The sequence below is a fragment of the Suillus clintonianus genome, assembly GCF_016758775.1.
Source record: "Suillus clintonianus strain FC179 chromosome Unknown DEU56scaffold_104, whole genome shotgun sequence".
NCBI classification, from domain to species: Eukaryota; Fungi; Basidiomycota; class Agaricomycetes; order Boletales; family Suillaceae; genus Suillus; species Suillus clintonianus.
The window spans coordinates 62,439-89,153 of record NW_024539328.1 but is presented as its reverse complement, the minus strand read 5'-3'; the positions used below and the strand labels follow the sequence as shown (position 1 = coordinate 89,153).

General features: G+C 49.4%; 8 protein-coding genes across 8 annotated transcripts; 2 read left to right on the top strand and 6 right to left on the bottom strand.

Annotated features, from left to right (window-relative positions):
• Positions 1-1,037: 1,037 nt before the first annotated feature.
• Positions 1,038-1,886, bottom strand: DEU56DRAFT_904116 (hydrophobin-315). Its single transcript, XM_041356664.1, has 3 exons — positions 1,652-1,886; positions 1,432-1,599; positions 1,038-1,375 (listed from the first exon to the last, which is right to left on the bottom strand). Exons 1-3 carry the CDS (start codon positions 1,754-1,756, stop codon positions 1,328-1,330), a joined length of 321 nt encoding a protein of 106 aa, XP_041203783.1. The 5' UTR covers positions 1,757-1,886; the 3' UTR covers positions 1,038-1,327.
• Positions 1,887-3,917: 2,031 nt separating this feature from the next.
• DEU56DRAFT_828856 (DAO-domain-containing protein) lies at positions 3,918-7,192 on the top strand. The gene is made up of 8 exons (XM_041354447.1): positions 3,918-4,440; positions 4,490-4,670; positions 4,754-4,917; positions 4,969-5,147; positions 5,194-5,853; positions 5,914-6,696; positions 6,792-6,901; positions 6,961-7,192. Exons 1-7 carry the CDS (start codon positions 4,101-4,103, stop codon positions 6,891-6,893), a joined length of 2,409 nt encoding a protein of 802 aa, XP_041203782.1. The 5' UTR covers positions 3,918-4,100; the 3' UTR covers positions 6,894-6,901; positions 6,961-7,192.
• Positions 7,193-8,578: 1,386 nt separating this feature from the next.
• On the bottom strand, positions 8,579-9,569 carry DEU56DRAFT_828854 (uncharacterized protein). The gene is made up of 2 exons (XM_041354446.1): positions 9,390-9,569; positions 8,579-9,331 (listed from the first exon to the last, which is right to left on the bottom strand). The coding sequence occupies exons 1-2, from the start codon at positions 9,464-9,466 to the stop codon at positions 8,635-8,637; spliced, it is 774 nt and encodes a 257-aa protein (XP_041203781.1). The 5' UTR covers positions 9,467-9,569; the 3' UTR covers positions 8,579-8,634.
• A 33-nt stretch (positions 9,570-9,602) lies between these two features.
• Positions 9,603-10,075, bottom strand: DEU56DRAFT_828853 (uncharacterized protein). The gene has a single exon (XM_041354445.1). It carries the CDS (start codon positions 10,050-10,052, stop codon positions 9,765-9,767), a length of 288 nt encoding a protein of 95 aa, XP_041203780.1. The 5' UTR covers positions 10,053-10,075; the 3' UTR covers positions 9,603-9,764.
• A 3,975-nt stretch (positions 10,076-14,050) lies between these two features.
• On the top strand, positions 14,051-16,858 carry DEU56DRAFT_923861 (urea transporter; the record flags this gene model as incomplete). The annotated part of the gene is made up of 14 exons (XM_041358544.1): positions 14,051-14,096; positions 14,152-14,157; positions 14,206-14,375; positions 14,433-14,794; positions 14,848-15,156; positions 15,206-15,503; positions 15,555-15,611; positions 15,667-15,744; positions 15,797-15,970; positions 16,023-16,032; positions 16,088-16,164; positions 16,215-16,439; positions 16,474-16,686; positions 16,732-16,858. 14 exons carry the CDS (start codon positions 14,051-14,053, stop codon positions 16,795-16,797), a joined length of 2,091 nt encoding a protein of 696 aa, XP_041203779.1. The 3' UTR covers positions 16,798-16,858.
• Positions 16,859-18,293: 1,435 nt separating this feature from the next.
• DEU56DRAFT_43711 (uncharacterized protein) lies at positions 18,294-19,156 on the bottom strand. Its single transcript, XM_041346222.1, has 2 exons — positions 18,800-19,156; positions 18,294-18,743 (listed from the first exon to the last, which is right to left on the bottom strand). The coding sequence occupies exons 1-2, from the start codon at positions 18,953-18,955 to the stop codon at positions 18,345-18,347; spliced, it is 555 nt and encodes a 184-aa protein (XP_041203778.1). The 5' UTR covers positions 18,956-19,156; the 3' UTR covers positions 18,294-18,344.
• A 1-nt stretch (position 19,157) lies between these two features.
• On the bottom strand, positions 19,158-20,270 carry DEU56DRAFT_43732 (uncharacterized protein). The gene is made up of 3 exons (XM_041346226.1): positions 19,754-20,270; positions 19,519-19,700; positions 19,158-19,464 (listed from the first exon to the last, which is right to left on the bottom strand). Exons 1-3 carry the CDS (start codon positions 20,016-20,018, stop codon positions 19,243-19,245), a joined length of 669 nt encoding a protein of 222 aa, XP_041203777.1. The 5' UTR covers positions 20,019-20,270; the 3' UTR covers positions 19,158-19,242.
• Positions 20,271-20,621: 351 nt separating this feature from the next.
• DEU56DRAFT_43724 (WD40-repeat-containing domain protein) lies at positions 20,622-23,295 on the bottom strand. The gene is made up of 5 exons (XM_041346225.1): positions 22,005-23,295; positions 21,885-21,953; positions 21,564-21,833; positions 21,271-21,510; positions 20,622-21,213 (listed from the first exon to the last, which is right to left on the bottom strand). The coding sequence occupies exons 1-5, from the start codon at positions 23,133-23,135 to the stop codon at positions 20,875-20,877; spliced, it is 2,049 nt and encodes a 682-aa protein (XP_041203776.1). The 5' UTR covers positions 23,136-23,295; the 3' UTR covers positions 20,622-20,874.
• Between the last annotated feature and the right edge of the window lie 3,420 nt (positions 23,296-26,715).

The following is a 26,715-nucleotide window of genomic DNA, read 5'->3' as shown; positions in this document are numbered from 1 at the left end:
TAGACCCACCAAGCGCCATCATGCCTCAAAGAGTGCACAGAGAGGAAGGAACACGAAGGAGAATTCAGCGTTACTGTACAGTGATATAACTATGAATCATTAGCATGAATAAAATCAAAGGCAAGAAGACACAGACTAACTGTTCCGTAGAGCTCAGACTTGAAGCACGTACGATAGGGCACGAACCTAGCTCTGATAGCTGGGAAACCCACAGAAAGCAAGATGTCAGTCAATCGTGCTTCATGCAGCCACACGAATGAATACAAGTCAACGTCGGGAATGCGTTCACATGTCGCATCGGGTATGCAGCATTTTCAAAATTCCCAATCTGCCAGACCAAAGCCAGACTAGGTATGTGGCGCGTTGTAGATAGATCGGTCTGCGCGTTCATGGTGGTGATAGAAAAGTAACGCGTCGGTAGTAGTGCGAGACGCCTGTAATGTGCGGCAGGTCTGAATTGCATGAAAAGTCTGGAAGCAACGGCATCCAAGGCCGTCAGGTGCACCTCGCATTGGCATTCGTCACTGGACGGTCACTGGCTCGATTATGCCTCGTTTGCTTTCGGCAACATCCACGAGGTCGGTGTCCATTGAAATCGTCTGCTGGAAGGACATCGCACATGGGGGCATGAGAGATCCGGGATAAGGAGCCGGGAATTGAGCATGGATTCCAAAGTAGAAAAGAGTTAGCAAAGAAGGCGTCCAGTCCATGATTAGAGAAGTAATCCGGAAGTAGTCCTGAACGAGAGAGCCAGACCATATAGAAGGCAAAACGGAGAGTCGAGATGCGGCTGGGAGCGGCACGAGGGTCGGCGGTGAGAATGTTTGGACTCAACTTCTGAACTTCTGAGAAGTTGAATCAGAACCCTGCAAAGAAAATTTAAGCCAAGGCGATAGATGTAGTGGCTTCCTGGTTCTACAAATTGTTGCTAGCCCAAGGGGTTGTGTCCTCCAGGGACAATTCTAAACCTCCCAGGTAAATGCAGATCATGGCGAATGCGTCATGGCGGAGTTAGATTTCCTTTTTGGCCAACTTGGTGCAATTTCTGAATCGAGAAGATCGCCTCAAGGTTCCCCTCCCAATGCATGCTAAAATATTGCCGCTTAGTGAGTACAGCCAGGTTCGCTCTCTAGTGCTGGAGAGCTAGCGTGATGATTCTTGATCACGAGTAACAGGAAACAGCAATAAGCTCCATTGGTAAACGTGTAGGCATCATGGTACTGTTACTTGTTACTGATGGGCGTGCAGCAAAAAGCGTATAATAACGTTCGTAAAAGTATGGTATACTGTCCCAGAGAGCATCCGCAACCACGTCATAATCCGTTACTCAAACGTTGACGTTGATGGGCGTGCAGCCAAGGCTGACGACACCATTCTGAAGAGGTACGTTAGTGGGATCCTAAGCCTAGAGAAAGATAAAATGGAACTGACGTATGAGTTGTCCTCGCAGCAAAGGGGCTCCTGGTTAGCAGAGCAGCCATCTGAAGTGCCGACGACGCTGATGCCAGAGCACGTGAGACCGACAAACGCATTTACCACTGCCTCAACGTTGACAAGGCCAGCTTGGTCGAAGGCGTTTTTGGCCGCCGTCGATTCATACTACAGGTTGGCTGTTAAATGGAACCCCTTGCATAATGAATGCGATACTCACAGTGGTGCTGTTGTTGCAGCACTGGATGACACCGGTGTTGCACTGGCCGCTGCCTGCAGAAACGAAGAGAGCGAGGGGAAGAAGAGCGAGGATGTTGAAAATCATTTTTGATGATTTGGTGATAGGAGGCTGTTTAGGAATGATACTCGGTGGTCAGAGACAAGAGAGGATGAGTTTCTTCCATCTTTTCGCCTTGCTTTTATACATTCTCTCATATTGTTTACGGAACGGTTAGGCGAAAATTTCGATTCTCGCCTTCGAATTCTGATCAGCCAATAAAGACAACAAGTGCTCGCTGAGAGGCCATTCAATGCGATCAACAACTCTAGACCGTTCTAGACTCTGCTAGCGGTAAGTGCGCAGGCTAATTACGTTGTTCTTTCGCACAACAACTGCATATCGTTGATCTAAACGGCCTGCCTGCCAGCCTATTGGAGGCCCGCTCTCGTCACACTTAAAATTTTTATTCGGGTCGGCGTTTGTAACACTCGCCCCCGGAAAAGAAGTTCTGATACTCCGACAAGCATCACCACCTCCGAACTTGAGATTATTAGAATACGTGCTGGGTGCGGTAAAACATTCGCTGTGTCTGCATATTGAAGCCTACAATGTTATCTAGGGAGTATCAAGTTGTACGCGACTCCGACGCTAGTGTTAGTCTCTTTAACTTCTCCCATATAGGGACTGATTGAAGAGCGTAAGCGTTAATCCCGGTTGTTTATTAGTGCTTACTGTAGCGATCTATTAGCGATCAATGATTTAATGCCAAGTGCGCACGCATTTCATGAACGCATCCCTGCCCGAGGCACGGGTGGGTGGGAAACATAGCGTATGTTTCATCCTCTGTGTTATTACACAATAGAACACAATACGCTAAGCTGCGTCCTCCAGGCCGGTAATGTAATAGCTCACTTTTCTGAACAGATTTTGCTGCACTGCTCACCGTGATCCCCACCTTGGGCGTGCTTGAGGCGCGTGCAATTCCGATATCCTCGCATTATCAAGTAACCTGCTCGTCCTTTCTGTGTTTTCCATCAGGCATGTCTTCATGTGCCTTGCAAGAAGCTGATATCCATCCCCTCCGTAAACACCGGTCAGCGGCAAGATCAGCAGACGCGGCGGACAGCATCTGGCCCAGAGCTATTGCCCCGGCCCTTTTATACGACGACCAGGTCATTGGTAGAGGTGGCGTTAAGTAGATAGAAAGAACAAGTGTTTTCTTCTGTCTATGAGATTGCGGCGATGTACTCACAACACGAGAACGCAACAATATTTCCAATACGTGTTTGTTTGTTCCAAAGAAAACATTTCACTTCAGCGTAGGTAATCGGTTTTCTAGTCCCGTGTGTGAGCAACTCGCAACAAATGTGCCGCCCATAAAGGAATGCTTCTCGTGAGTGTTTGACCGGCCAGGCTGGTCCACCAACGGAGATTGGTACGTCCTGAGGGTGTTCGATGGTGCGTGCGACCCAGAACGAGAGAAAATAACGACGTACAGTTCTATTCATGGAAACTCTGACTCTTGTTTCAAGCTAATCACGTCAATGTGAGTAGGTTCACAATTGTGTCTCGGTCGAGATCCTGAGCGATAACATAGTGCCTGCCATTGTCCAAGATCTCGACCAGCTCGCTCGTCGCGCATCGACAGGCGCAATACCGTATTTTAGAACGATGCGATTACACAGTACAGCAACACAAGGGTGAGATGCTTCGATAACGTCAATAGCATGGGAGCCAAGTTTTCGGTTCGAAGGCATTGCCGTTAGCGGGTGAACGTAAGTGACCGCACTCTATCGCAGAGTTTCAGACCTGAGAGATGCCACCTGGCCGTCGGCAGAAGTGACAGACATCAGTGGGGACCGTCACGATCTTCAAGCCTCAGTTCCGGAAGAGTTAGGGCTGTCGACAAGGGTCATGGTGCTTTGCAGACTGAAATGAACCAACCTGCAGGAGCTCCTGCATAGTGACTCTGGAAAAAGGTATGTTGGACATCGAGTCGTCCGCGAAGCAAAACACCGTTCTCAACGTCTGGACTCTGGTCCCACCTCTCGTGATCGACGTCGCGCCGAGTGCTTATGCCAACCAGTAACTTTTTTGCCATCGCAGCCGCAATACGAATACCGGGGAGACAGTCACCAGCCTTCGATTGATCAAGGTGTTGCATGCAAGGCTCGGAGAAATTTTGGTTTATTTGCAAACTATGGTGCGTACGTAAGCCCCTGCTTGCCGAATACGGACTCGAAGGGGCCCGATCTTGCGGCCCGTACTTAGCTATGAAACCAAAAGTGTGCATGGTTTCCGAAAACCAACGAGCAGAAACCAAAGCTGGAATCGATGACAAGTCGAGTCTACGGCCATTAGAAGAAGAAAGTAGAGGCACGATTGCACTCGGAGGATACCTAGTCTCTGATCAGATCTTGGAGAAGGCAAGATAGTAGCTCTAGTCTCTATGGCTCCACCACTACGCGCACTAACTCGGCGCACGCTTACCCTTCTCACTCTATCCACCGCAACAGCAGCAGGCGCCGGCTACTTCTATCTCAATTCCGGTCCTGCCTACCCCCAAACAACACACGAGTCTCGACGCCCACCACTACCATGGTCTCCTCCTTCTCGCGCAGCTATGATCAACGCCTTAAAACGCAGTGCTGATCCAAGGCAGGGCGAAGATGACACCCAGTTTGATATATTGGTCGTAGGAGGCGGCGCAACTGGTGCCGGTGTCGCAGTCGACGCTGCAAGTCGTGGCCTACGAGTCGCCTTAGTCGAGAGGGAAGATTTCGCTAGTGGTAAGTTTATTCTCTTTTATGCAACCTTACTACATACGTCTATTAATAGGTACATCCTCTAAGTCAACGAAACTTGTCCATGGCGGCGTGCGCTATCTTCAAAAAGCCATATTCGAGCTTGACTACGAGCAGTACAAACTCGTTCGCGAGGCTCTGCGTGAAAGGAGGGTCTTCCTACAGACTGCTCCTTATTTGAGCCACATGCTCCCTATCATGCTGCCCATTTATAAGTGCGTCATTATCTTTAATCCCCGTTTCCAACTCCACCGTCTATCACCCCATCCAGTGATCACCATCACTGACAAATAACTAGGTACTGGCAAGTTCCCTACTATTGGTCCGGATGCAAACTCTACGACCTCCTTGCTGGCAAGGAAAACATGGAATCCTCGTACCTCATGTCCAAGGGCAAGGCCCTCGAACAATTCCCCATGCTCAAGAGTGAGGGGCTCGTCGGTGCCGTGGTCTACTACGACGGTATGTCTCATCTCTATTCCAATCCACTCATTCTCATTCTCACCCCCTCAGGCCAACACAACGACTCCCGCATGAACATCGCCCTCATCCTCACCGCCATCAAAGCAGGTGCAACCGCCGCTAACTACTGCGGTGTCACCTCCCTCCACAAAGACCCCACCACAGGCCTCATCACAGGCGCACGCGTCAAAGACCACATCGCCGGAGGCGAATTTGACGTTAAAGCCAAAGTGCGTTCTCCCATTCCACCACATATAACAACCAACACCCCAACAGGTAATCATCAACGCTACAGGGCCATACACAGACTCCCTTCTCTCCCTCTCCACACCCACTCACAAACCCATCGTGCGCGCAAGCTCAGGCGTGCACATCGCCCTCCCTTCCTACTACGCCCCTAAAGGCATGGGACTCCTAGACCCTGCGACAAGCGATGGCCGTGTCGTCTTCTTCCTCCCATGGGAAGGTGGCGTTGTAGCAGGCACAACAGACGAGCCTTATGACATGCGCGCCCATATTAAGCCTCAGGAAGAGAAAGACGCGTATTTAAGCGGTGATGATATTCTCCCGCGCGAGTCTGAGATACAGTGGGTCATAGATGAGGTGCGTGGGTATTTGAGTGGGGATATCAAGGTGCGCCGCGGGGACGTGCTTTCAGCGTGGTCGGGACTCCGTCCGCTTATTTCATCTGGTGCGGCGGGTGGCACGGAGGGGTTGGTGAGAAGTCATGTAGTGAAGGTGGATGAGAGCGGTATGGTGACTATCGCGGGCGGAAAGTGGACTACCTATCGTGCGATGGCAGAAGAGGCGGTCGATAAAGCAATTGAAGTGGGCCCTGGGCTGACGGAAGAGGCTCGGAAGTGCCAGACCCAAGAGCTACGGCTTGTAGGAAGCGAAGGGTGGGATCGTAATATGTTCATCGGGTTGATTCAACGGGTGAGTACCCCCTCCAATGTAGTTCACATCCACTAACACTCTTACCGATACATCCTGCAGTACGGTATCGACCTAGAAGTTGCACAACACCTCTCTTCATCCTACGGTTCACAAGCATGGGCTCTCCTCTCCTCCACGGCCCAAACGCCGGCCTTGGACCCACACCGTCCTCTATCCGCTCCCTACCCCTTCACACACTCCGAGATCACATACGCGCTCACGCACGAATACGCACAAAAACCACTCGACGTGCTCCTGCGGCGCACACGCTTAGGTTTCGTTGATGCACGCGCAGCACTTAGTGCACTACCAGAAGTCATACGCGTCATGGGCGATACCCTGGAGTGGGATACAAGACGGAGGGGGGAAGAGGCGAGGAGGGCAGAGGAGGTGCTACGTGGGATGGGCGCGGGTGGACGGGTAGAAGCGGTTACAACTTCGTCGGGAGAAGGCTGGTCACGCATGGGGGAGGTACAGCGGCGCGTGTGGGCGCTGTTTGGGTGTCCTGCGCTTTTGCGCCCATTTTCGGGTGCCGCGACGTATCCGCGTGCGTTGTTTGAGCCGGGGGAGATTGAAACGCTCCGGGAGGTGTTTGGACAGCATGCGCGCGTGCCTGGTGATTCTGGTTCTGGGTCTGGATTTGGGACACAGGAGCAGGATCAGATGAAGATGCCCGTATCGAGGATACGAGAAGCCGTGCGGTCTGTTGCGGGGCTTGGGTATGCTTATGACGGTGTGCGGGAGTCGGATTTCCGATATATCCTAAGGGAGGCGGGACTTTCTGATTCACCTGAGGGGAAAGGGAGGGGGAGAGATGTGGTAGATTTTGAAGAGTTTGTCGAGGTTCGTTCTTATTCCATCTCTCACTTCATCTTCGTTGTATTTGTGTTCGTTCGTGCCCGTCCATGCTCATGCTCATACAAACCTTGACTTTGCAGATCTGTGGAGATTTGAAAGACGTATCGATCGCGCCTACTGTGAGTAAGAAGGGTGTGCAGAGGAGGAGGATACCTGTTGAGAAGAGTGGTGGGGGTGTTTGAAGTGTGGTGTAAGTTTTGGACTCTTTTCGATAGCGCCTTTACTGTGCTTTACGGCTAAGTCCTACAGGTTTCCACACAAATAGAGGGCCTTCTGTAGTAGGCGTAATGAACGAAGGACGGAACGAAAGAAAATCACGTGACCATGTGCGGTCCCTATTTAGGAATTTCTCCTATAGAGCAGGACTGCTCTTGCGGAATGTCGAATCAACGATTCAGAACATCTGACATATACACTCTAAGCTCTCTTAAATGCTGACATAGCTCAGACAATCTGAGTCTTGACCGTTCGTCTACGCTACCTCTCAACATTAAGCACGTCTGCTCGTGCACGTTTTACGCCTACCGTGACTTCCCACTCACTGGCATATCTGGTCGTGACGAGAAGATATTGGACCACAAAATGGAGTCCAAAGCAGGGTTCCATTCTCTTGCCGAGGAACTTCAGTGCTGGACGGACACTATTTCTGTCGCGGTTGCCTATATACGAGGACAACCGCATTGTTGACACAGACGCGCCGAGGCTCAAGGTTTGTGGGAGGCATATCGCTTTGCAGCGCTACATTTGCTTTTCCCCCGGGATCACACGCGAGACTATGTAGCAGCTGTAGATTTGGGACTGGCAACACTCAACGACATCCAATGTGAGCTTTTGTCATGTTGAAAGATTTGACAGGCTGAGGGAATTCTTAATTTATGTAGAGCGTCCTCAGCGGAGCAGCAGCTCCACAATTACAGGAAATCGATTTTTGTTTCCTCGGAAACAATTGGTGGTTGTCCATGATACTCTGAAGCTTTATTTAATTGAAGATATGTCTCAGACGCCGCAATTTCTGGCGTCGTTCCTGTTACCCTTCAACATAGGCTGGTGGGACTGCCTCCTTCCGGAGGATGTCATTGAGCAGCCACAGATGCAAGTCCAACAAACAGTGCACCTCGGACCCTAAACGTCGACTACTATACCTTTCCACCAAATTTTTTTCCTCCTCTATCCTTCGTCATTTCCACGCGGGGTTTCTTCGATCTTGACGGAACGGCTGCCATACTGTGGCCCTTTAAATGCTCGTGTTTTTGAGCATTCATGTCAATGCGAAGTCAGTGTTAGCAGGAATCGAGTTTTGCTGACATTCCCAGCCGACATGCCAAACTCACATCCCGAGGAGTATAAATTATATGTGATGGAATTCAGCCTGCTGGCTGTGACGAACAGGCGGGGTCTAGGACGAGTGGTGAAAGAACCGTCTTCGATCAACACGATTGGCAGGTCCGATGGCCCCAGCTTGATTAGACATCCCTACCTTGTGTCGAGGGTCGTGTTGGACAGAAAGTTCGGTTTGGGGCAGTTAGAGGGCATGTGGCTCGATAAAGATAGGATTTATTTTCTCAACGCGGTTCGGGAATTTGGAGTTGCAGCTACCAGACTTGGGGTCATTGATGTCTAGAGTAATTTATGATATCAGCTACTTACTTTGATAGATCGTTGACCGCACAAGCTTGCCTACAAAATGTGAGCTCCACCTGCATTCCGCCGCGCTCTCATAGTGCTTCGGCGTACCGTACACCCTCGATACCTGGGTCTTTACCTCAGTTCGTACTGAAACTGCGACATCACAAGATTCACGCGACGTTCCGCCGCGTTCAAGCACGGCCCGACGGCGCAGCGACGTGCGATCATGGTGTTTCTTTGATGACCCAGCTGAGAGTCCGCGGCCACGGGCTTCTTGAGCTAAAAAATGCATGAAGATCATAAGAAGGAACGACTATTATTATGTTCCTCAGAGTCAAAGTAGCCTAAATCAGTGTTGCACTCGAAATTCACATCCGCCAAAAGACGCGCCCATCTTCCCCCATGCAAGGCATGGATCTCCCGGCGTTCTTGTTTATTCAAAATAGCGCTCCACCAAACCACATAACAAACCACAACAAGATCTCCAAACGAGAATGTGTCCCCCATAATCCACCTCCCTCCGCTCTTTTGATACCATCCATCCACCACACCAAGGCCCTTCTTGAGCGCAGCGAACATCCGTTGTGCCTTCTCTTTGGGAGCCATATCTTCCCAGTGTGTTTCTCTACACATCGTTAACCGCGATTCGATAAAGGATTCCCGGCTAATATCGTTCTGTATCTCGAGTGTTCTGGCCATAAGGAGTTCCGAGGAGGGCCCCACAACCGTGCCGATAAATAGGGTTTCAAAGGTTTGTATGAGTACATGTGTCCCGCGGGGTATAAGCAGCTTGTCAGGGTAGGTTTCGTCGAGATATTTAGTAATCGTGTCGGAGTGGGAGATCACTGCGCCAGTATTGGGGTCCTTAATGACTGGCAAGGAGTATATTTCCCCAGCTGTTGGCGATGCGCCAATGTCTTTCATGGTTGCGGAAATATCACGAAACTCTACCCAGATAACTTCATACGGAAGGCCTTTGTGGCCCAGACAGAATCTGACGACTGATGTGAGTTGGCCATTATTATTAAGGTGTTGCAACACGTGTACAGCACCTCATTTTTGATGACTTGGGCGACCATGTTTTCTTGGGAAGTTTGCTTGGTATATCATATAGGATGATGGGTTGCATGATGTCGCTGGCAGCTGTATTGTGTATGTGAAACTATACTGCTTGATATTTATAACTGCAAGGTGTGTGACTAGTAACACAATATATCGGTCATTGACACGTCAAAGCCGTCGCGATGGTCTTTACACCACTTCATGCAAGGTAATGTTGAATATTATTTAGCACCTTTACCCATCTCCATCCATCCCAAGAACCGATCCTGGCACACGCGTCATCTTTCAAGATGTGTCGGTACACTAAACAGCCGACTTGCCACGATAATGTCCGCATAAGAGAACACATCTCCCACAACACATGCCTACTGCTCTTCTCGTGTAACACCTCGATCTCGATCCCGCACATTTTGAACCCCCGAGTGAAAATTTTTCCCCAAGGAAGTTGTAATCTCTCCGGGGGCGTCGGAAAAACTCACGACAGGGCGTGGGTCGTCGAGATATGCAGAGTCAGTCACGCTAATAACCATATCGGAGCCGTGCGGGGAGATGGGCTTTGATGGATGAGTTTTCTCAAGATACACTGGGGTCACGAGGGATCCGTCAATGAAAGCGCTGGTGTTGGGGTCGCTGAGGATGGGCACGGTATACATGTCCGAATTGTCGAATCTCCTTCTGTGGTACTCCAAGACCCTTGGAAACGGCTGCCATGCCTAGATACTGGACCCAGATATTCTTGCAAGGTAGCTCCTCGTGGCTCATACCGAGCTTGGTGGAAGAGGTAAAGGAGTCCTTTTTATATTTAAGATGAGCATGCTGACAGTCAGGGATATCCGAGTATAGAATGATCTGTTCATTGATGTCGTCAATTTATTATATCTGGATGGTGAGAGTGGTGAACCAAGCGCGCTATTGTAAAGTGAGCGGTATCTTTACAATAAGCCGCAAGCTCAGGTCCATTGATAGCGGCTCATGGGCTCAAATTTGGAGGTATTTCCAGACAGGACAAGAAAGCCGCTCCTGATGCGGACACGTGCAACCGAGCATCACCTGCCTGGTAAACGGTATAGATCTCTGCCAGAGAAATGTGTTTTTACTCGTCGCATCAAAGTTTCTCTGACCTCCGCGCAAGTGCAGAAAACAATAGAGCGCTCAGAACGCTCAGACAGTACTTCCGTGCATGATACCGCAGCGCCGAATCTTCAGCGCGTGGGAGGGAGGTCACCGGCTGACTATACGTCAAATGAATGCCCCTGAAGCCACTATCTACGCACGACCTCGTGTGTCTCGCAGATCATGCCAGGGCGAGGATATTTGTCATGCGGTACAACAGGGTCTGATTGGATTCAGATGCCTGCACTGTCTGTATCATTCGTGTGCAGCTCATGCACGAGGGGATTGTGCGAAGGACTTATGAGAGAGCCGTTGTATTCGCAATTGCTGGGAGATTGTCATGGACCCAAACAGCTACCGCCGACGTACTTCTAGTACAGTCGACCACTGTAGAAGGGGTGTAATGATCCAAATTAAGTACCGACAATAGCAGTACAAAATGAAGTGACGAAGCTGAATATGCGCGAACATGAATAGCGTGACGAAAATTGTAGGAGTTGGATTGTCAAAGGAGCGAAAAAAAGACGTTCGCAAAGTAAAACGAAGGAAGCAGGTCAAATATCCAGCGCTATGAATCCTCGTAGTAGTGTCCACAGGGAAAACATATTTTGTCGAGGAACTTATTGCAAAAACATTGAATCGAGTCCGAATCTGAGTCATGACTGGTGTGGTTGGTAGCGACAAATTACAATGACGAACCCCCGATAGCTTGGGGGTATTGAGTTCCACCCCCAACTATAGCTGGCGATGACGGCCCTCCCTGTCCTGAAGTATCTTGCAACAATGTACTGGACTGAATCACCTTGCAATGATGGGCCCGCCGGTAACGGGCAACTTGGGTGAGCTGGAGCGAGAGCAATGCCGTTGCGTTTCAGTGTCTGTGCAACATATACTTGTTATTTCCGCCTTTGGTAAGAAAAAGTATGTAGAAAATAGTACTGTAGGCTCACCTTGAACCCACGCACGGCAGACAGTGTAACGGCCTCGGGACGTTTGATTGCTGGAGCCGATATGGGATCCTTCCCTCGAGCGTTCATTAGCCGTTTCCAGAGGCTTCGATTATTTTTGCTATCGAGGTCGGCGGGAGGCCCGTCTCGTTGTTTGCCGTTATCCTTCCCGGCGCAAGCGGATCATTCGCGGGATAACGCTGACGGTGGTCGTCTTGAAATCATTGACCGTGTGCGGGAGTCGAAATAAGACTTGTGATGTTGGTTGGTTGGTTGGTTGGTTGGTTGGGATTTATGGCTGTGGACTCCAGTGATGAGTTCGAGCGAGAACGACGAGAAAAGAAACCGCGCTTTTGGTGTTCTTGTGGGATGCCCTCATTTACCGGCGGGAAACGTCGAGAGATGATGTTCCAGAATCGTCGAGCTGAGGACAGGTTGGGAGGCCAGAGGAACCGGATGTCACAGCAAGAAGGGATGACTGCAAAGACTACAAGTGATTATTGTCAGTACTGTGCTCTTGCACAGTGGCAGACATGAGTTTTACCTTGAAGAAGTTGTTGCCAGTGTATTTGAATTGTTTATCGTTTACTTATATTGACCGTTCGAAATCGCACCCCTGTTGACACTGACATGGGCTCAACCCATGGTGTTGTGTGGACCATTCTTATGATGCTCTTGCGTCTTGACTTCATAGTGCTTCCTGGTGGAATGCCGCTTGGTCTGCGGGGTCTATATATTTAGTTACTTAGGCTATAGCAGGAAGGTTCTAGTACTGTAGAGTTACGACCCACGTAACGTTATTCGTCACGCGTCCCACCCGCCATACCCGCCATGACCGCCATACCCACTATGACCGCCATACCCATACTATACCCTAAGAACCCATACCAGCGGAACAGTGATGTGCACTAATCAAGCTCAGATGCACTCATTGTATATCCATCCCTTCGATGATGCCGAAAGCTGCGTTGTTTTTGCACAGAAGGTCCGAAGGCCGAGAAACCCGAGGCGCGGATTCAAGATCTGGCTGCGACTGCCGTTCGCGAGAAGAAATACGCCAATATCGCAATGGCGTGTCGTCACGGTGAACTTGGTATTACTCAATACTATGACATTGTGAAGGCTTCGCAGGAGGGTGTTACGGATTTGAATTGCGGGAGTCTGACTATAGACTCTCGTATAGGCAGACCATTATATGAAGGAAGACAGCTGTCCACTTGACTATGACTTGACATCCGGCAGAATTTTTGCTCATTTCCTGGCGCCGTCGACTTCAATGATTACCGTCCTATACATGCGGAGTATACATACGGAGTCCACTTGTTGGAGGTATTGCACATTGGATCACACCACAAGGTACAAGCGAACTTCGGACAGGCAGATTCAAGTTGAAAAGACTCAAAAGGAATTTCTAATTCCCCTAGTACTCGTCCAAAGGAGCAAACTGAACTTAATGATTGTAGCCATGCCGCGGAAGAACTCAGAACTACTAGGCTGCATAGGTCAGCGACTCAGCATCGATCCTAGCGGACCTTGGGATCTCCCAGAGTTACAGGGCGGTGCTTGATTTATGTTCGAGAGCACCAGGTAGTCAATCATTGGTACGTCTTGGTTACACATTTATACACATGACCCTTCCTGCTAGGTTACAATCAATGTTGTCGCCTGGGTACTCACGGGTGCCAATTCGAGATGCCTCCAACCTTCATCTTCGGATGTCCAATGCATGACTTTACAGACAAGACCCTCATTTGTTTACTTGGTGGGAACCTTGGCACCCACATATCTACAGAGGAACTTCCTGGGCCTCGAGCGTTTCCATTCCCTGGAATGTTTTACCCCCATGATAGTTTGTTTGCCAGCTTATCTATTCATAGGGGCCAGTTTCGCATGATTATGGCAGTTCGACTTGCGGAGATTCGAGAACAGAGAGCTGACGGGCATGTATCCGGAGTCTACGCCCCGGGGTATCTGTTATCTTCCTATGAAGCTCACCATATTTCTACAAGGCAGATTGGGATGGCAACAGTACTGTGGCGTTGTTAATGTCTGTAATCTAGCCCGTCTTTGTCGCTCTGAAGAAATCCCGACATGTCGGAGTTGTTCTGCAATGCGAGACAGGAGGACTCCTTGGCGATACCACGAAATCTCACGTATGACATCGATATCGTTGCGTTGACACGCGTTCCCAATTCCACTGAGGATTCAACCGCTTTCTGTCACTGGTACCGTTGGGGTTCCCCGTCTTGCATCCGGCATCATCCTCGCGGGTAAACAATCCAAAGTCGTCGCCAATCACTCATTTGGCTCATCGTCAAAAGTTCTGTATGAGGGCCAGATTGATAAGACATCAAAGTTAGGTGCCTTTATAGGGACACTATGCCTGAAGACCTCCGTTCTGGTTGGAGGTCCTTACTTGGTTCGCAACGCTACAATCACGATATCAACGCTTGCTCTTCATGGGGACTTGAAAAAGTGTACGGTCATCGCACCTGATGATTTGAAAATGGCAAACTGCATCTTCTTCGTGATAAGAGGTGCGATATATAAATGAGGTAAGGTCTAGCTTCTTTCTGAACCTCTTTGCTCGTATGTCGACCAGTGAAATTCTCCCTCAAGGCGCAGGCTATGGCGTCGGTGAGTTCATTCCCGTTTCCCTTATAACAACACTGATCTCTAGTAACATTGTTAGTCGTTGGTAAGACACGTTGCAACATATCTTCTACCATTTGCTGAAGATATCCAGGGATCGGACTGTTCTTCAGTGCTTTCATGGTGGGTTTGACTGCTATGCAGGCACGCTACACAGGTGTCTCTCCCAAAGATTCCGAGGAGTTTTCGTCTGCTTCACGTTCAGTGAAGCCTGGGCTTATTGCCTCAGGCATTGTTTCTGCTTGGACGTGGGCAGCAACGCTAGTATGTCCATGTTCAGCATCCATATCCACATGTGGCTTACCGGGTGATATCACTTAGCTCCAATCTAGTGCAGTCGCCTATAGATATGGCATTTCAGGGCCTTGGTGGTATGCAGCAGGTGCGACCGTACAGGTCCTCTTGTTCGCACAGCTTGCTGCGAAGCTAAAGCTCAATGCTCCCTATGCACATACTTGGCTTGAGATTATTGGAGCGCGGTGGGGAACTACAGCGCATCTTGTTTTCATGGCTTTCGGTCTTGTAACAAACTTGATCGTATCGTCAATGCTTGTTTTGGGTGGTTCAGCCACTGTGACGAGTTTGACTGGAATGAGCACGATTGCTGCGTGTTTCCTCATTCCACTGGGTGTTTCCATTTATGTTGTCGTTGGCGGAATGCGTTCCACACTACTTTGCGATTAGTAAGTGAATTGTCGTCTATGGCATGTTCCCTGACCCATGCTATTATTTTCAGCACACATACAACCGTCCTCTTCGCCATCATCTTGACGTTTGTGTTCACCGTATACGCAACCTCGGGCGATATTGGCTCCATTAGACACATGCACTATCTACTGGGTGAGGTATCCCAGATCTCACCCGTAGCCGGTAATGCTGGGGGCTCGTACCTAACGCTCCGCTCCAAAAACGGCCTCATCTTTGGTGTAATCAACCTCATTGGCAACTTCGCAACTGTCTTCCAGGACCAGGCATATTGGCAGCGCGCCATTGCCAGCAGGCCTTCCACAACCGTCAAGGCATACCTTATTGGTGGCTTGGCTTGGTGAGTTGGTGTGTCTTTACTGACATGTGCCTTTCTGATTCAAGCGTAGGTTTGCTATTCCGTTTACATTCTCAACGACGCTTGGGCTTGCTGCAGTGGCTTTTTCTGCGGTACCCGCCGCCAACTCTTCGTCACAAGATCCTTTATTTAGCAGTTTTATTCCGAAGCTTGCGCCGCTCTCGCAAAATGCCATCTCAGAGGGTCTTCCAGCCTCGCTAGCTGCTGCGACGTTGCTCGGGCAATTGGGCGCAGCTGCACTTCTTATCGTCCTCTTCCTGGCTGTGACGAGTGCCACGAGTGCAGAGCTCATTGCAGTCTCTTCTATTTTGACTTACGATGTCTATGTGGTATGTTCTTACCCAGCATTCAGCGCTAAAATCGCTCACTGTTGATTATAGAGATATATTAATCCGAAGGCTACGGAGCAACAAATTCTGCGTATGAGCCATGCAGGGGTATACTACATTCTTCATGCAAGCAAATCCAATCCTGGTTAATTGTCATGAGTAGGTTGTCATCTTTGCCCTTGTAATGGGTATCGCCGGTGTTATTTTCTACTACATCGGAGTGTCCATGGGTTGGCTTTATGTCAGTGTTTGTATCCGTCCGTGCTACGCATTGTGTCTGATATGGTTTGCAGACGTTTATGGGTGTCATACTCGGCTCTGCTGTCTGCCCAATTGCCCTTTGCATCACCTGGAAAAAAGCTAGTAAAGTGGGCTGCATTGCTGGTTCGCTCGTTGGTTTTGCCACAGGTGTCGTTGCCTGGCTGGTCACCACGTCTGCGCTTAACCAAAAAGTCATCAATGTCACCGTACGTCTCTTATTTTTCCATCATTTCGTTTTTGACTTTGCTGCATGATCAGACGAGCGGAGGTCAGATGACCACTAACTTCAATACTGATGTGTAGCTAAACCGACCCATTGATAGGCAACTACGAAATGCTCGCAGGAAACCTTGCATCAATCAGTGTCGGTGCTATTATCTCAACTGCCGCTTCGCTTATCGTGCGCAAATTGTTCCATCTCTTGAGATCACGAGCTGATCAATCCTGCAGTGGCCAGATGACTATGATTTTGCTTCGACTCGTGCAATTAATAACCACAGTGCCGCTGTTGCTAGTAGAAAAGTCAGCGACACACTAGAGGAGTCAGACGATGAGAAGAAGGGTCCGGATGTGTCAGTGTCATCCGCGACGAACGAAGCGCAAGTCGATCCCGATCTGGATCCAGTCAACCTAGATAAAGCATTTAAGTTCGCCGTCAAAGCGTCAATAGCACTTGTTCGTGTTTTAAAATTTTCTGATAACTGTTCAGCTGCTGAGGCCGCTCGCTCTACAGACTTTGGTGCTGATGATACTTATCCCTCTCCCGCTTTTCTTCGCCCAGACAGTCTTTAGCGTTACTGGCTTTTCGGTCTGGGTGATAGTCGGTATCATTTGGACATTCTTGTCGGCGTTCGCAGTCGTAATATACCCCCTGTGGGAGAGCAGAGCTGCGATTCGGCTCATTTCGAGAGGAATGATCATGGTAAGTGTGTCATTTATTTCTTAGAGCTCATCTGATGGTGTGCAGGATATTTTCTCTCCTGGGAGTGGTAAATTTATTGTACCATCTTCAACGAGAGAGCCTGGCGAATGAAGTTCCGTGATAGCTTTTTGAAAAAGTCTCCTTTGACTGTCCTCGCAGAGTCATGTACGATATTAGATATTGGCAGACAGTACATAAAGTTTACAAGGCAATTCTCGTGCCACTACGCCAGGCCGCCTAGACCACCCTGTGCTACGTCAGCACTAGGTGCAGTGGCGCCATCGCGGAGTCGCTCAATAAACTGCCTGAACGAACACCACCGGCCAGTTACTAGACACGTTCACGAACGAAGTGTTAGTACTAATCTGGTCACTCCTGCTGGTCAGGGTGTACAAGTGTTTGGTAGTGTGCATTAAACTCGGACGGCAGGTCAGGATAGAGTGAGTTGTAGTACATACTTAACCACTGAGCGATCTGAGGCCATGTGCATCGCACGTCCTTTGATATTGCGTGAAATTTTCAAAGAAAATCGCAATGAACGCAGCAATATGAATATCCCACAACTGAGTCTGATGCATTACATAAACGATCTAGCTAACTTCCAAGTTATCTTCCAGGTCACGCTCCCGGTCCTCAGCAACACAACCAGGCTCACCCTCTCGCGAATCAAGTGTGCGTGGTGCTGTAGAAGTGTCGGCGCTGCCCGAATCAGCGGTGTCGGTAGCGTCCGAAACGGCGGCGGCAGCAGGTTGTGCGAAGGTCTGACAATGTGAGGAAGGATCATGTAGTGGCTTGAAATGATATTTAGCTCAAGCATACGTAGTTCATGGAATAGAATGACTTACTAGTATGGAATATTTGTTACTTACATCTATGCGCCGGAAGTCATAGACGAATGGGGAAAATTTGTCAGCGAGCTTTCTTGAAATGCCCGCCCCCGAACCCGAACGCCTCTCGCTCGCCAAACCAAAAGAAAAGATAACGAAGGCGAAGCATGCCAGACCGAGAAATCCCTCGTCCACCGAACCTGTGATGTATATAGATTAGTTGGTGTTGGTTCATAATATTAAATTCACTAACCGACTTCCCATTCGCCTATGTGGTGGAGAATCTGGAGATCGACGAGCAATATAGTCCAGGATATAGTAATCAGAAGAGGAAAAGCACGGCTGTGCAAGAGGTTCGGGTCAATTGTTAGCGTAACGACCGTGAATATCCAGCACAATGCTGTCATTGCCGACAAAGTGAGGACAGCATGCGCAGGGACGAGGACCACCAGCGCTACTGTAGCTGCGAAAACCACAAACGAAAATGTTAAAATTGTGAAATGTTGACAGGCTGAAATCATGTTTGGAAGCGATATATATGATGAAAATGTGGGGATGAGTATAACTCTAGGGGCTACTTCCATATTTATACTCCCTTAGGGGCTTCTAGAGATGATGTCGTGTCTTACCATTCCCTCGCAGAGTCATGTACGATATTGGCAGACATAAAGTTCACAAGGCAATTCTCGTGCCATTACTTGAGTTACTGGTGTTTGACAAAAATAAAGTAAACAACCAATGCACTGGTTCGATCCCCTCAATTGAAGTGATTAATCAAACAGTCTATTTCCACAATCTCATAGAACACTTCGCGGGATGCATTGAATTATGTTAGCGATGTGCTACCTGGCCTCGGGCCCGCAAGCATCGGCACAGAGGCCCATGCCTCTGAGCGATCATGGACCTAGCCAAATATTTCATAATGGCGCTAGATACAGAGCTGCAAGTCTCCTTATTAGCATCACGGATTGGCAGCCGTGGTATACCACTCTTGCGGGCAGAGGAGACGAGCTGATTGTAGTTCGTGAAACCGTTATTCTCTCCTTCTAGGAGGTAGATCCGATCTGCTGGGAGACCCAAGGTCAAAGCGAGTGGCAGGAACGAGGGAGTCACTGGCAAAGATCCTAGTTGCCTGCGCGAGCGCATTGGCGTGTTTGAGCTCGTACGATGTTGAGTAGGACGAAACGGGACTGTTATGGCTAGTAGCGAATGCATCAACGCGATGTAGTCCTGAAAATGACCTCATTCACTTTACAGGCTCCATAAGAAAAATGTTTGCAACGCACCGGGCAGGTCTCGCTCAGGATGCCTACAAACTGTCCATTCTCTGGACGAAGACCTAGGCCACCCTGTGCCACATCAGCACCAGGTGCAGTAGCGCCATCGCGGACACGCTCAACAAACTGCCTGAACGAACACCACCAGCCAGTAGCCACGTTCATGAACAAAGTGTAATCTTAGACTGGTCACTCCTGCTGGTCAGGATGTACAAGTGTTTCAAGTAGTGCGCATTGAACTCGGTGGACGGCAGGTCAGAATAGAGTGAGTTGTAGTGCATACTTAACAACTGAGCGATTTGAGGCCATGTGCATCGCACGTCCTTTGAATTGCGTGAAATTTTAAAAGAAAATCGCAAAGCAATGAACGCAGCATATTGATATGAATATCCCGCAACTGAGTCTGATGCATTACATAAACGATCTAGCTAACTTCCAAGTTATCTTCCAGGTCACGCTCCCGCCGGGGCCCGGTCTTCAGCAACACAACCATGCCCACCCTCTCGCGAATCAAGCTCATGTGTGTCTGGCGCTGTAGAAGCGTCGGCGCCGCCCGAATCAGCGGTGGCGGTGGCGGCGGCGGCCAAACCGGCAGCGGTGGCGGCCAAACCGGCGGCGGCGGCGGCGGCAGGTTGTGCGAGAGTCTGACAATGTGAGTAAGGATCGTATTGTGGCTTGAAATAATATTTAGCTCACGCATACGTAGTAAATGAAATAGAATGACTTACTAGTATGGAATATTTATGACTTACAGCTATGTGCCGGAGGTCATTGACGAATGGGGAAAGGTTGTCAGCGAGCTTTCTTAAAATGCCCGCCCCCGAACCCGAACGCCTCTCGCTCGCCAAACCTGCGGAAAAGATAAAAAAGGCGATTATTGCCAGACCGAGCAGTCCATTGGCCGCCCAACCTGTAATACATATAGATTAGTTGATGTTGGTTCACAATATTAAATTCACTAACCGTCTTCCCATTCGACTATAGCCATGCGGTGGGCGTCGACGAACGATATAGTCACGGATACGATTATCATAAGAGGAAGAGCGCAGCTGTGCGACAGTTCCGGGTCAATTGTTAGCGTAACGACCGTGAATATCCAGCACAATGCTGTCATTGCCGACAACGTGAGTACGGCGTGCGCAGGTATGAGGACCACAAGCGCTACTGTGACCGCGGGAACGAGAATAGCGAAAGCCAGGATTGCGAAATGCTGGCAGGCTGAAATCATGTTTGGCGTTAGAGGTTAGTGTTAGTTGTCTCGCTGGTTAGGATGAGGGTATAGCTATAGTATTATTTCAATATTTATACTCCCTTAGGGGCTTCTAGAGATGATGTCATATTTCACGAATGGTCCATGTCTTGGATTTGTCTAGTGATTTGGACTTGAATATGATGCATATGATGTCGATGGTCCATGTCTTGGAGTTGTCTATAGTGATTCGGACTTGAATATGATGTCGATGGTCCATGTCTTGGATTTATCTAGTGATTCGGACTTGAATATGATGTCGATCGGTCCATGTCTTGGAGTTGTCTAGTGATTCGGACTTGAATCAGAAGCTTACTAAATCTCGATCACCGAACATTATGTTGCCCTCGGATTGATTGTATTAAGCAGCCAAGGCAGGCTGTCAACCTGCCTATATCAGAGGTTGAATAAGACATCACTGTCAATTTAAATCGTGACAGTCAAACTCGTGTAGGAACAGAATACGTACGTTGCATTTCTTGCTTATGGCATGAGTCAGGCCTTCAGGCTTACCGCGTCAACCGCGATCATGAGTTACCGTGATGGCGCTGTGCAGCCTTGTTTGGCAAATCCTTTAGATCCAAACAACCGCTCCGTGCTTCTGGCTTTACAAAAATACAGCCGACAGTGGTATATGTCCATAATAGAACGTGTGTAAAAGGTGGACCGGGATTGGCGACGACGGTAACCATTGGTACATAAGGTAGATATGAAGCTGAGCATACGAGAGCTTAGGCAACGTGGTGAAGCATGAACGCTGCGTGATGAGTTTGGCTTCAGCAGAGGGAAAAAAACAAAGGATGCAAACTAAGCGCATACGAAAATTCAGACAACATTAAGAATCTTTGTAGTAGTGTCCACGGGGAAAACATATCCTGTCAAGGAACCTGTTACAGGAGCCTTCGATGCTTGAGCGTGAATCTGAGTCGTGATTGGTGTGGTAGTTGGTGACAAAGTGTGATGGAGACGCGTGTGATGATGAACCTCCAACGGCTCGCAAAGTTTGAGCGCTGTTTCCAACCATGGCTTGCGATGATGGCCCTGCCTGTACAGAGACCACTTGCAACGATAATCCCGGCTGTGACGATGCACTGGGGTGTGTTGCAGGGAGAGGAGCACTGCACGTCACCGTCGGTAACTCTGTCTTGCGTACCCGCTTCATTGCAACATATCCCTGTTATTTTCATTTCTAGTAAGAATAAAAGTGCGCAGAGATCGAACTAAAGCTCACCTGGAACCCCCGTACAGCGTATACCTCAACGACCTCGGGACGTTTCGCTGCTGGAGCGATTTTGGTGTCAGTGGGATCCATCCCTCGAGCGCGCGTTAGCCGTTTCCAGAGTTTTCGCTTGTTTGTATTGTTGAGCTTGGGTGAATCATCAAGCGGTGGGTTCTGGCTGTCAGAAGGAGGCTCGTCTCGCTCTTTGCACTTATCCTTTCTGGCTTCTAGCGGATCGTTCGCAGAACAAGGCTGGTAGCAGTCGAGTTGAGAGATGACAGTATGAGAACCGAACCAGGGCTTACATCATTATCCTTGTCACCTTCCTTGTTATCTTCTCCTGCTCGGACTTTCCCATTTGGTGTTGGTTGCTTAGGGTTTATGGTTGTTGGCTCCAGTGGTGAGTTTGAGTGAGCACGACGAGTGAAGAAATGGCGCTTTGGGCGCTCTTGTGGGACGGCCTTGCTTGTTGGCGGGCGGCGTCGAGAGATAGTGTTCCAGAATCGTTGAGCTGAGGACAGGTTGAGAGGCTGAGGGGAACCAGATGCCGTGGAAGTAAGAGATGGTTGGGAAGACTACGATTATCATCAGTGTTGGGCCCTTTGCATGACAAAGACGAGTGCTACCTGAAAAAAATTGTGGTATGGATCATCGCTTCCCTCCTCAATGATACCATCATTACCCGTAGCATCAGCCTGTGATGGTCCTGTGAGTAAAGCGACAGAGAGTGACGTGAGAACACTGACACTGAGATAAGACGATAATGGGGACTCGGGTCGAGTTCCCTGCTGTGAGTTGGACCGAGTTTCCTGCCGTGGGGAGGGCAGAGTTTCCTGCTGTGGGTTGAGCCGAGGTTCCTGCTGTGTGAGTTGTCCGTGACCTTGTTGAGAAATGGGCGCCCGAAGATGAAGAGCTAGGCCTGAGACCATATACAGAATGAGTCTCCTGCTGTTTCCGCCACATGCTAGGTATCTCCCATCTCGAGAGAATGACACAGAGAACAGGGTTTCGCGATCCTGGCAAAATCGCGGGCCAAGTGGTTGATGGGACTCTGTGTCCCATAGCTGCACGATACCTTCATCGCCTACACATGCCAGAACATTGTGTGTTGGTGAAAGTGCGACCGAATACAGGACATTGTCGGTCTCATAACAATGGAGTAGCGTGCCTGAAGTGCTGTCGAAAACACGTGCGAATTTGTCCGAGGCGCAGTAGAGTTTCCTGCTGTCCGGCGACCACACCAACGACGTCACAGTACTGTTCCCCACGTCTTCAATGGGGCCGAGGACAAGCTTGCCGGTCTTGCTGTCCCATATGCAAATTGTGTTGTTGTACCCGCCTGATGCAATTTTCTTTTCCGAAGGTGAATAGGCAAGATATTCCACTGCGATCTGCTTCGTCTTGATCGGGCCAACCTCTACTTTTCCACTTTCAGCTCTTCGAATGAGGATTGTTCCATCATAGGACCCGCTGGCAATATGGCTTCCGCTGGGAGACCACGAGAGCGACCGCACCTGCTCGGTGTGACCCATCCAAACACTGATTATCTTTCCGTCGGAATTCCACCGCTGAACATTTCCGTCGTTCCTCCCGCATGCAATCGTCTTGCCATCCAGTGACAACGCCAGTGCATGTATGCTTCCCCCCTTCCATATCCATGGTTCTCCGACTTGACCTCCTGTGTTGCGGTTCCATTTCCGCATCGTGCCATCGTCTGAAGCGCTCACGATGTGAATGTTGTCGTGCAAGAAGACAAAATCCTCAATAGCCAACTTATGTCCCCCAAACCCGTGCCAGCGAATTGGTATAAGGGATTGCACTAAGACTGGAGCTTCCTCGTGGGTGTGGGTCTGTCTTGCCGGGAATCTAGCGGCCATAGCTTGTTACCGTAAGGCGTCTGGTGAATCAATCTACTCTGACACGATTCGTGATCAAGTGTGGGGGCGAATAGTTGACCAGTGCTCACCAGGTTGTCTGTAGTCCCCAGCCTGGCGGAAAGCTCGTTAGGTGGGCGAGCGTTTTATGCGTCGGACGTATGAATTCACGAGGCGGCGCTCATTTACGATTGACAGGTTTATGTGGCAGTACATACAGCATTCGGAACCCGGGAAAATGAGTAGATCATGCTGTCCATCATCTGCATCAGGATTCAGGATGGTCGTCTTCATTGCATGACTGATGCATTCCTGTTCCACAGTCAATCTTCTGGGATATCGTATCGAGCGCATATGACTATATCATGCAGCGAAGAGAGGATAAATCGATGTTTGACTATGCATGCAGCATAGTACCTGCCGGGCCAGTGCCAAAAGAAGGTGCAGGGGCTGTGCTGCTTTATTTGGCTAAGCCCCGAATCCAAACAAACCAACATATGTCGCGACAATCATTAATCGTGGTTTAACTTGTTTGACCGAGTTGAATCAGTTCGCGACGTTGGTCAAATCATTCGTGACTCAGCTGTCGAGTCATAGGCTTACACATACGAGGCTTTCAAACCAAAGTTGTTGTGCCGTCTCTATTCACTTGCCCTCATAGAGCACTTCTGCTCCGTGCACGTCTGCACCGAAAATTTGAACTTTATTTAATTCACCAATTGATCATCCTTCATCCATATGACCACTGACATCAATAACAATGCCAGCACATCGTCACAAACCCAGTCTACTGGATCGTTTACAGGATCAGGAGGGCCAAGGAATATGTCCCAAACCGACACTAGTGGACCGGCTACATCCCAACAAAGTCTGGCGAAGAGATGCCTCGACTATGTTGAGGACTACAGATGCTCGCGGATCACCAAACTTGAAGCCAATGTCGTGCTCGTCGAAATCATCAGCGCAGAACTTTTCAACACATCCGAGAAAGTCTCTACGGTTGCCGGACCATATATTTCCATGCTCGATCAAGTCGAGACTGAACTTGCACGAGCAGGAAACGACTCATCTGGGGAACGCGGAGAGCGTTTCGTTGAACCAGCGCCTCAACGTGAAAAGACCCCTAATACAGAGAATAGGAGCAGAGAAGGCAGTAACGAGCCAGGAGAACCTGCTCGCAAACGTGCCAAACTCGACTACTCCTCCGTTGCTGTCTCGGTTAGAACCAGACAGTACAAACCTCTCACCGCCAATCTTGAGCGCACCAATGAGATCCTTGCCAACTGGTCACGAGATCAGAAAGAAGTGCGGCGGTACCTCATGTACCATAGATATGGACCGGAATTCCATGAATCCGGATGGGCCGAAATCGTCGCAGGTAAATGCATTAACCTCGACGTCGTCCATACCATCATCTCCTCTTCTCGAACAGTCGACAAGCAGACAGAAACTCTCGGGGATCTCGAGATCAGGTACGGAGCTTCAGAGGCAGCGTCCAAGAAAGTCGCTACAGAAGCCGACTGGATTTCAGCCTGGAACAAAGCGGCTGATGCCATCAAATTCGCATTCCCTCATCGAGAGGCTGAACTCAACAGTTACTTCACCTATATCTCCACATACTTCGCGCAGGCCAACACATCTGCCCATGGTAGGATCATACGATTCGATAAAGCCGTCAGGAACAGAGTCGGCACTTCACGCAGACTTGAGCTCACCGACTATCGTGAATTCGAAGACCTTGTCTTCGCGCATTTCAACTCAGACGGAAGACAGCGGAATGATAATGGAGACTCAAAACCCAGCAGTAGTGCACGAGATTCAAACGCGTCCAACAAGCGCGACCCCTGCCGCAAATGGAATAACGGAGAGTGTACACGTAGCGCATCCTCGTGCCGCTATGCACACATCTGCTCCTTCGAGCAAGATGGGCATTTCTGTGGGCGCAAGCACGTTAAAACGAAGCATATCGAGGACGCAAAGTCCAAATCAGTCTGAGTCTGAGCTCAAGCGTCCACGATACCGCCGAGGACTGATATGGTCACCGTCGGATGTTTCTTTCAGTCCCACAGCTCGCTCTACTGAATATGCCGAACCAGTACCTAATGTCCCAGAATCCCTCTTGCATTCAGATTCGTCTCGAACAGTGGCCAGTAGACCAGACCTCTTCAAAATTGTCACACCTATCGACGTCAATCGTTTCCAAGCACTGTTAGCGGATCACCCTAACCAGTTGTTTGTCGAATCAGTATGCCGGGCGCTACGTGAAGGGTTCTGGCCCTGGGCGGAAGTACCTGACGAGTCTTACCCCTCTATCAACGATAATTCTATGCGCACTTGCAAAAAATCAAACGAACAATTAACCTTCATAGAGGAACAACTTGAGGAAGAAATACGACTTGGTCGAGTCTCGGAAAGTTTTGGACAAGAACTTTTACCGGGAATGTACAGTGTACCCATGCACACCGTGCCAAAACCCAACACCGACAAATTACGACTCGTCGTAGACCATACTGCAGGCGATTTTTCCCTCAACTCTATGATTGAATCAGACTCGATCAAAGGAACGAAGCTTGACGGGCTACATTCCCTTGGGGCCTCGCTTCTTGAGTTCAGGAAGGAACATCCACATGATGAGCTTGTCATGTGGAAATCGGACGTCTCCCAAGCTTTTCGCAGGCTCCCGATGCATCCACTCTGGCAAACCAAACAGATTTTGACTGTTAATGGCCAGCGACACGTGGATCGAAACAATAATTTCGGCGGACGTGGATCACCTAAGGTGTGGATATCCTTCATGTCTTTGGTAGCTTGGATCGCGATCCATCGGATCCTTGTTGACGCACTCAAGACTTATATGGATGATTCCTTCTCCTTCGAGCTCGCAAATCAGCAACTGTACTATTCACCGTATCAATGTTATTTTCCCGCTAAGCAAACACGGTTGCTGCAACTCTGGGATGATATAGGCTTACCGCATGACAAACCCAAACAGTTGTTCGGTAGTCCTTTAACGGTCATAGGTTTCGACATCGATCCTAACAAGATGACTGCAATACTTCCCGCGCACAAGAAGAACGAGCTGGTCGTACATTTGCGTAATTTCGCAGGAAAGGGCTACAGATGGTCACTACGGGAATTCCAACAACTCGCTGGATGGTGCGAGTGGAGCTTTAATGTTTTCCCCCTGCTTAAGCCCGGCCTATCTGCGATCTATGCCAAGATCAGTGAGAAGACAGAACCTTTCGCACGTCTCCATGTCAACAACGCCATAATCCATGAGTTACATTGGTTGGCGACTCATATAGAGCGTTCGCCAGGACTTTTGTTTTACAAATCTCTTGATTTTAATCCCAGGTCCGAGGACGTCGTGCGCGCATATACCGACGCTTCAGGTATCGGTTTGGGCCTCTGGTTCCCTGACGAAAACTTCGCATGCCAAAGTCCCCTTCCCGACGACAGACCCAAGGACACCATCTTTTTTGCAGAAGCCCTGGCAGTTTGTTCGGCGATTCACGCCATACCAAATATGCCGGAGGTGCCTTCAAAAATGTTGATCTACACCGACAACACAAACACGGTTGCA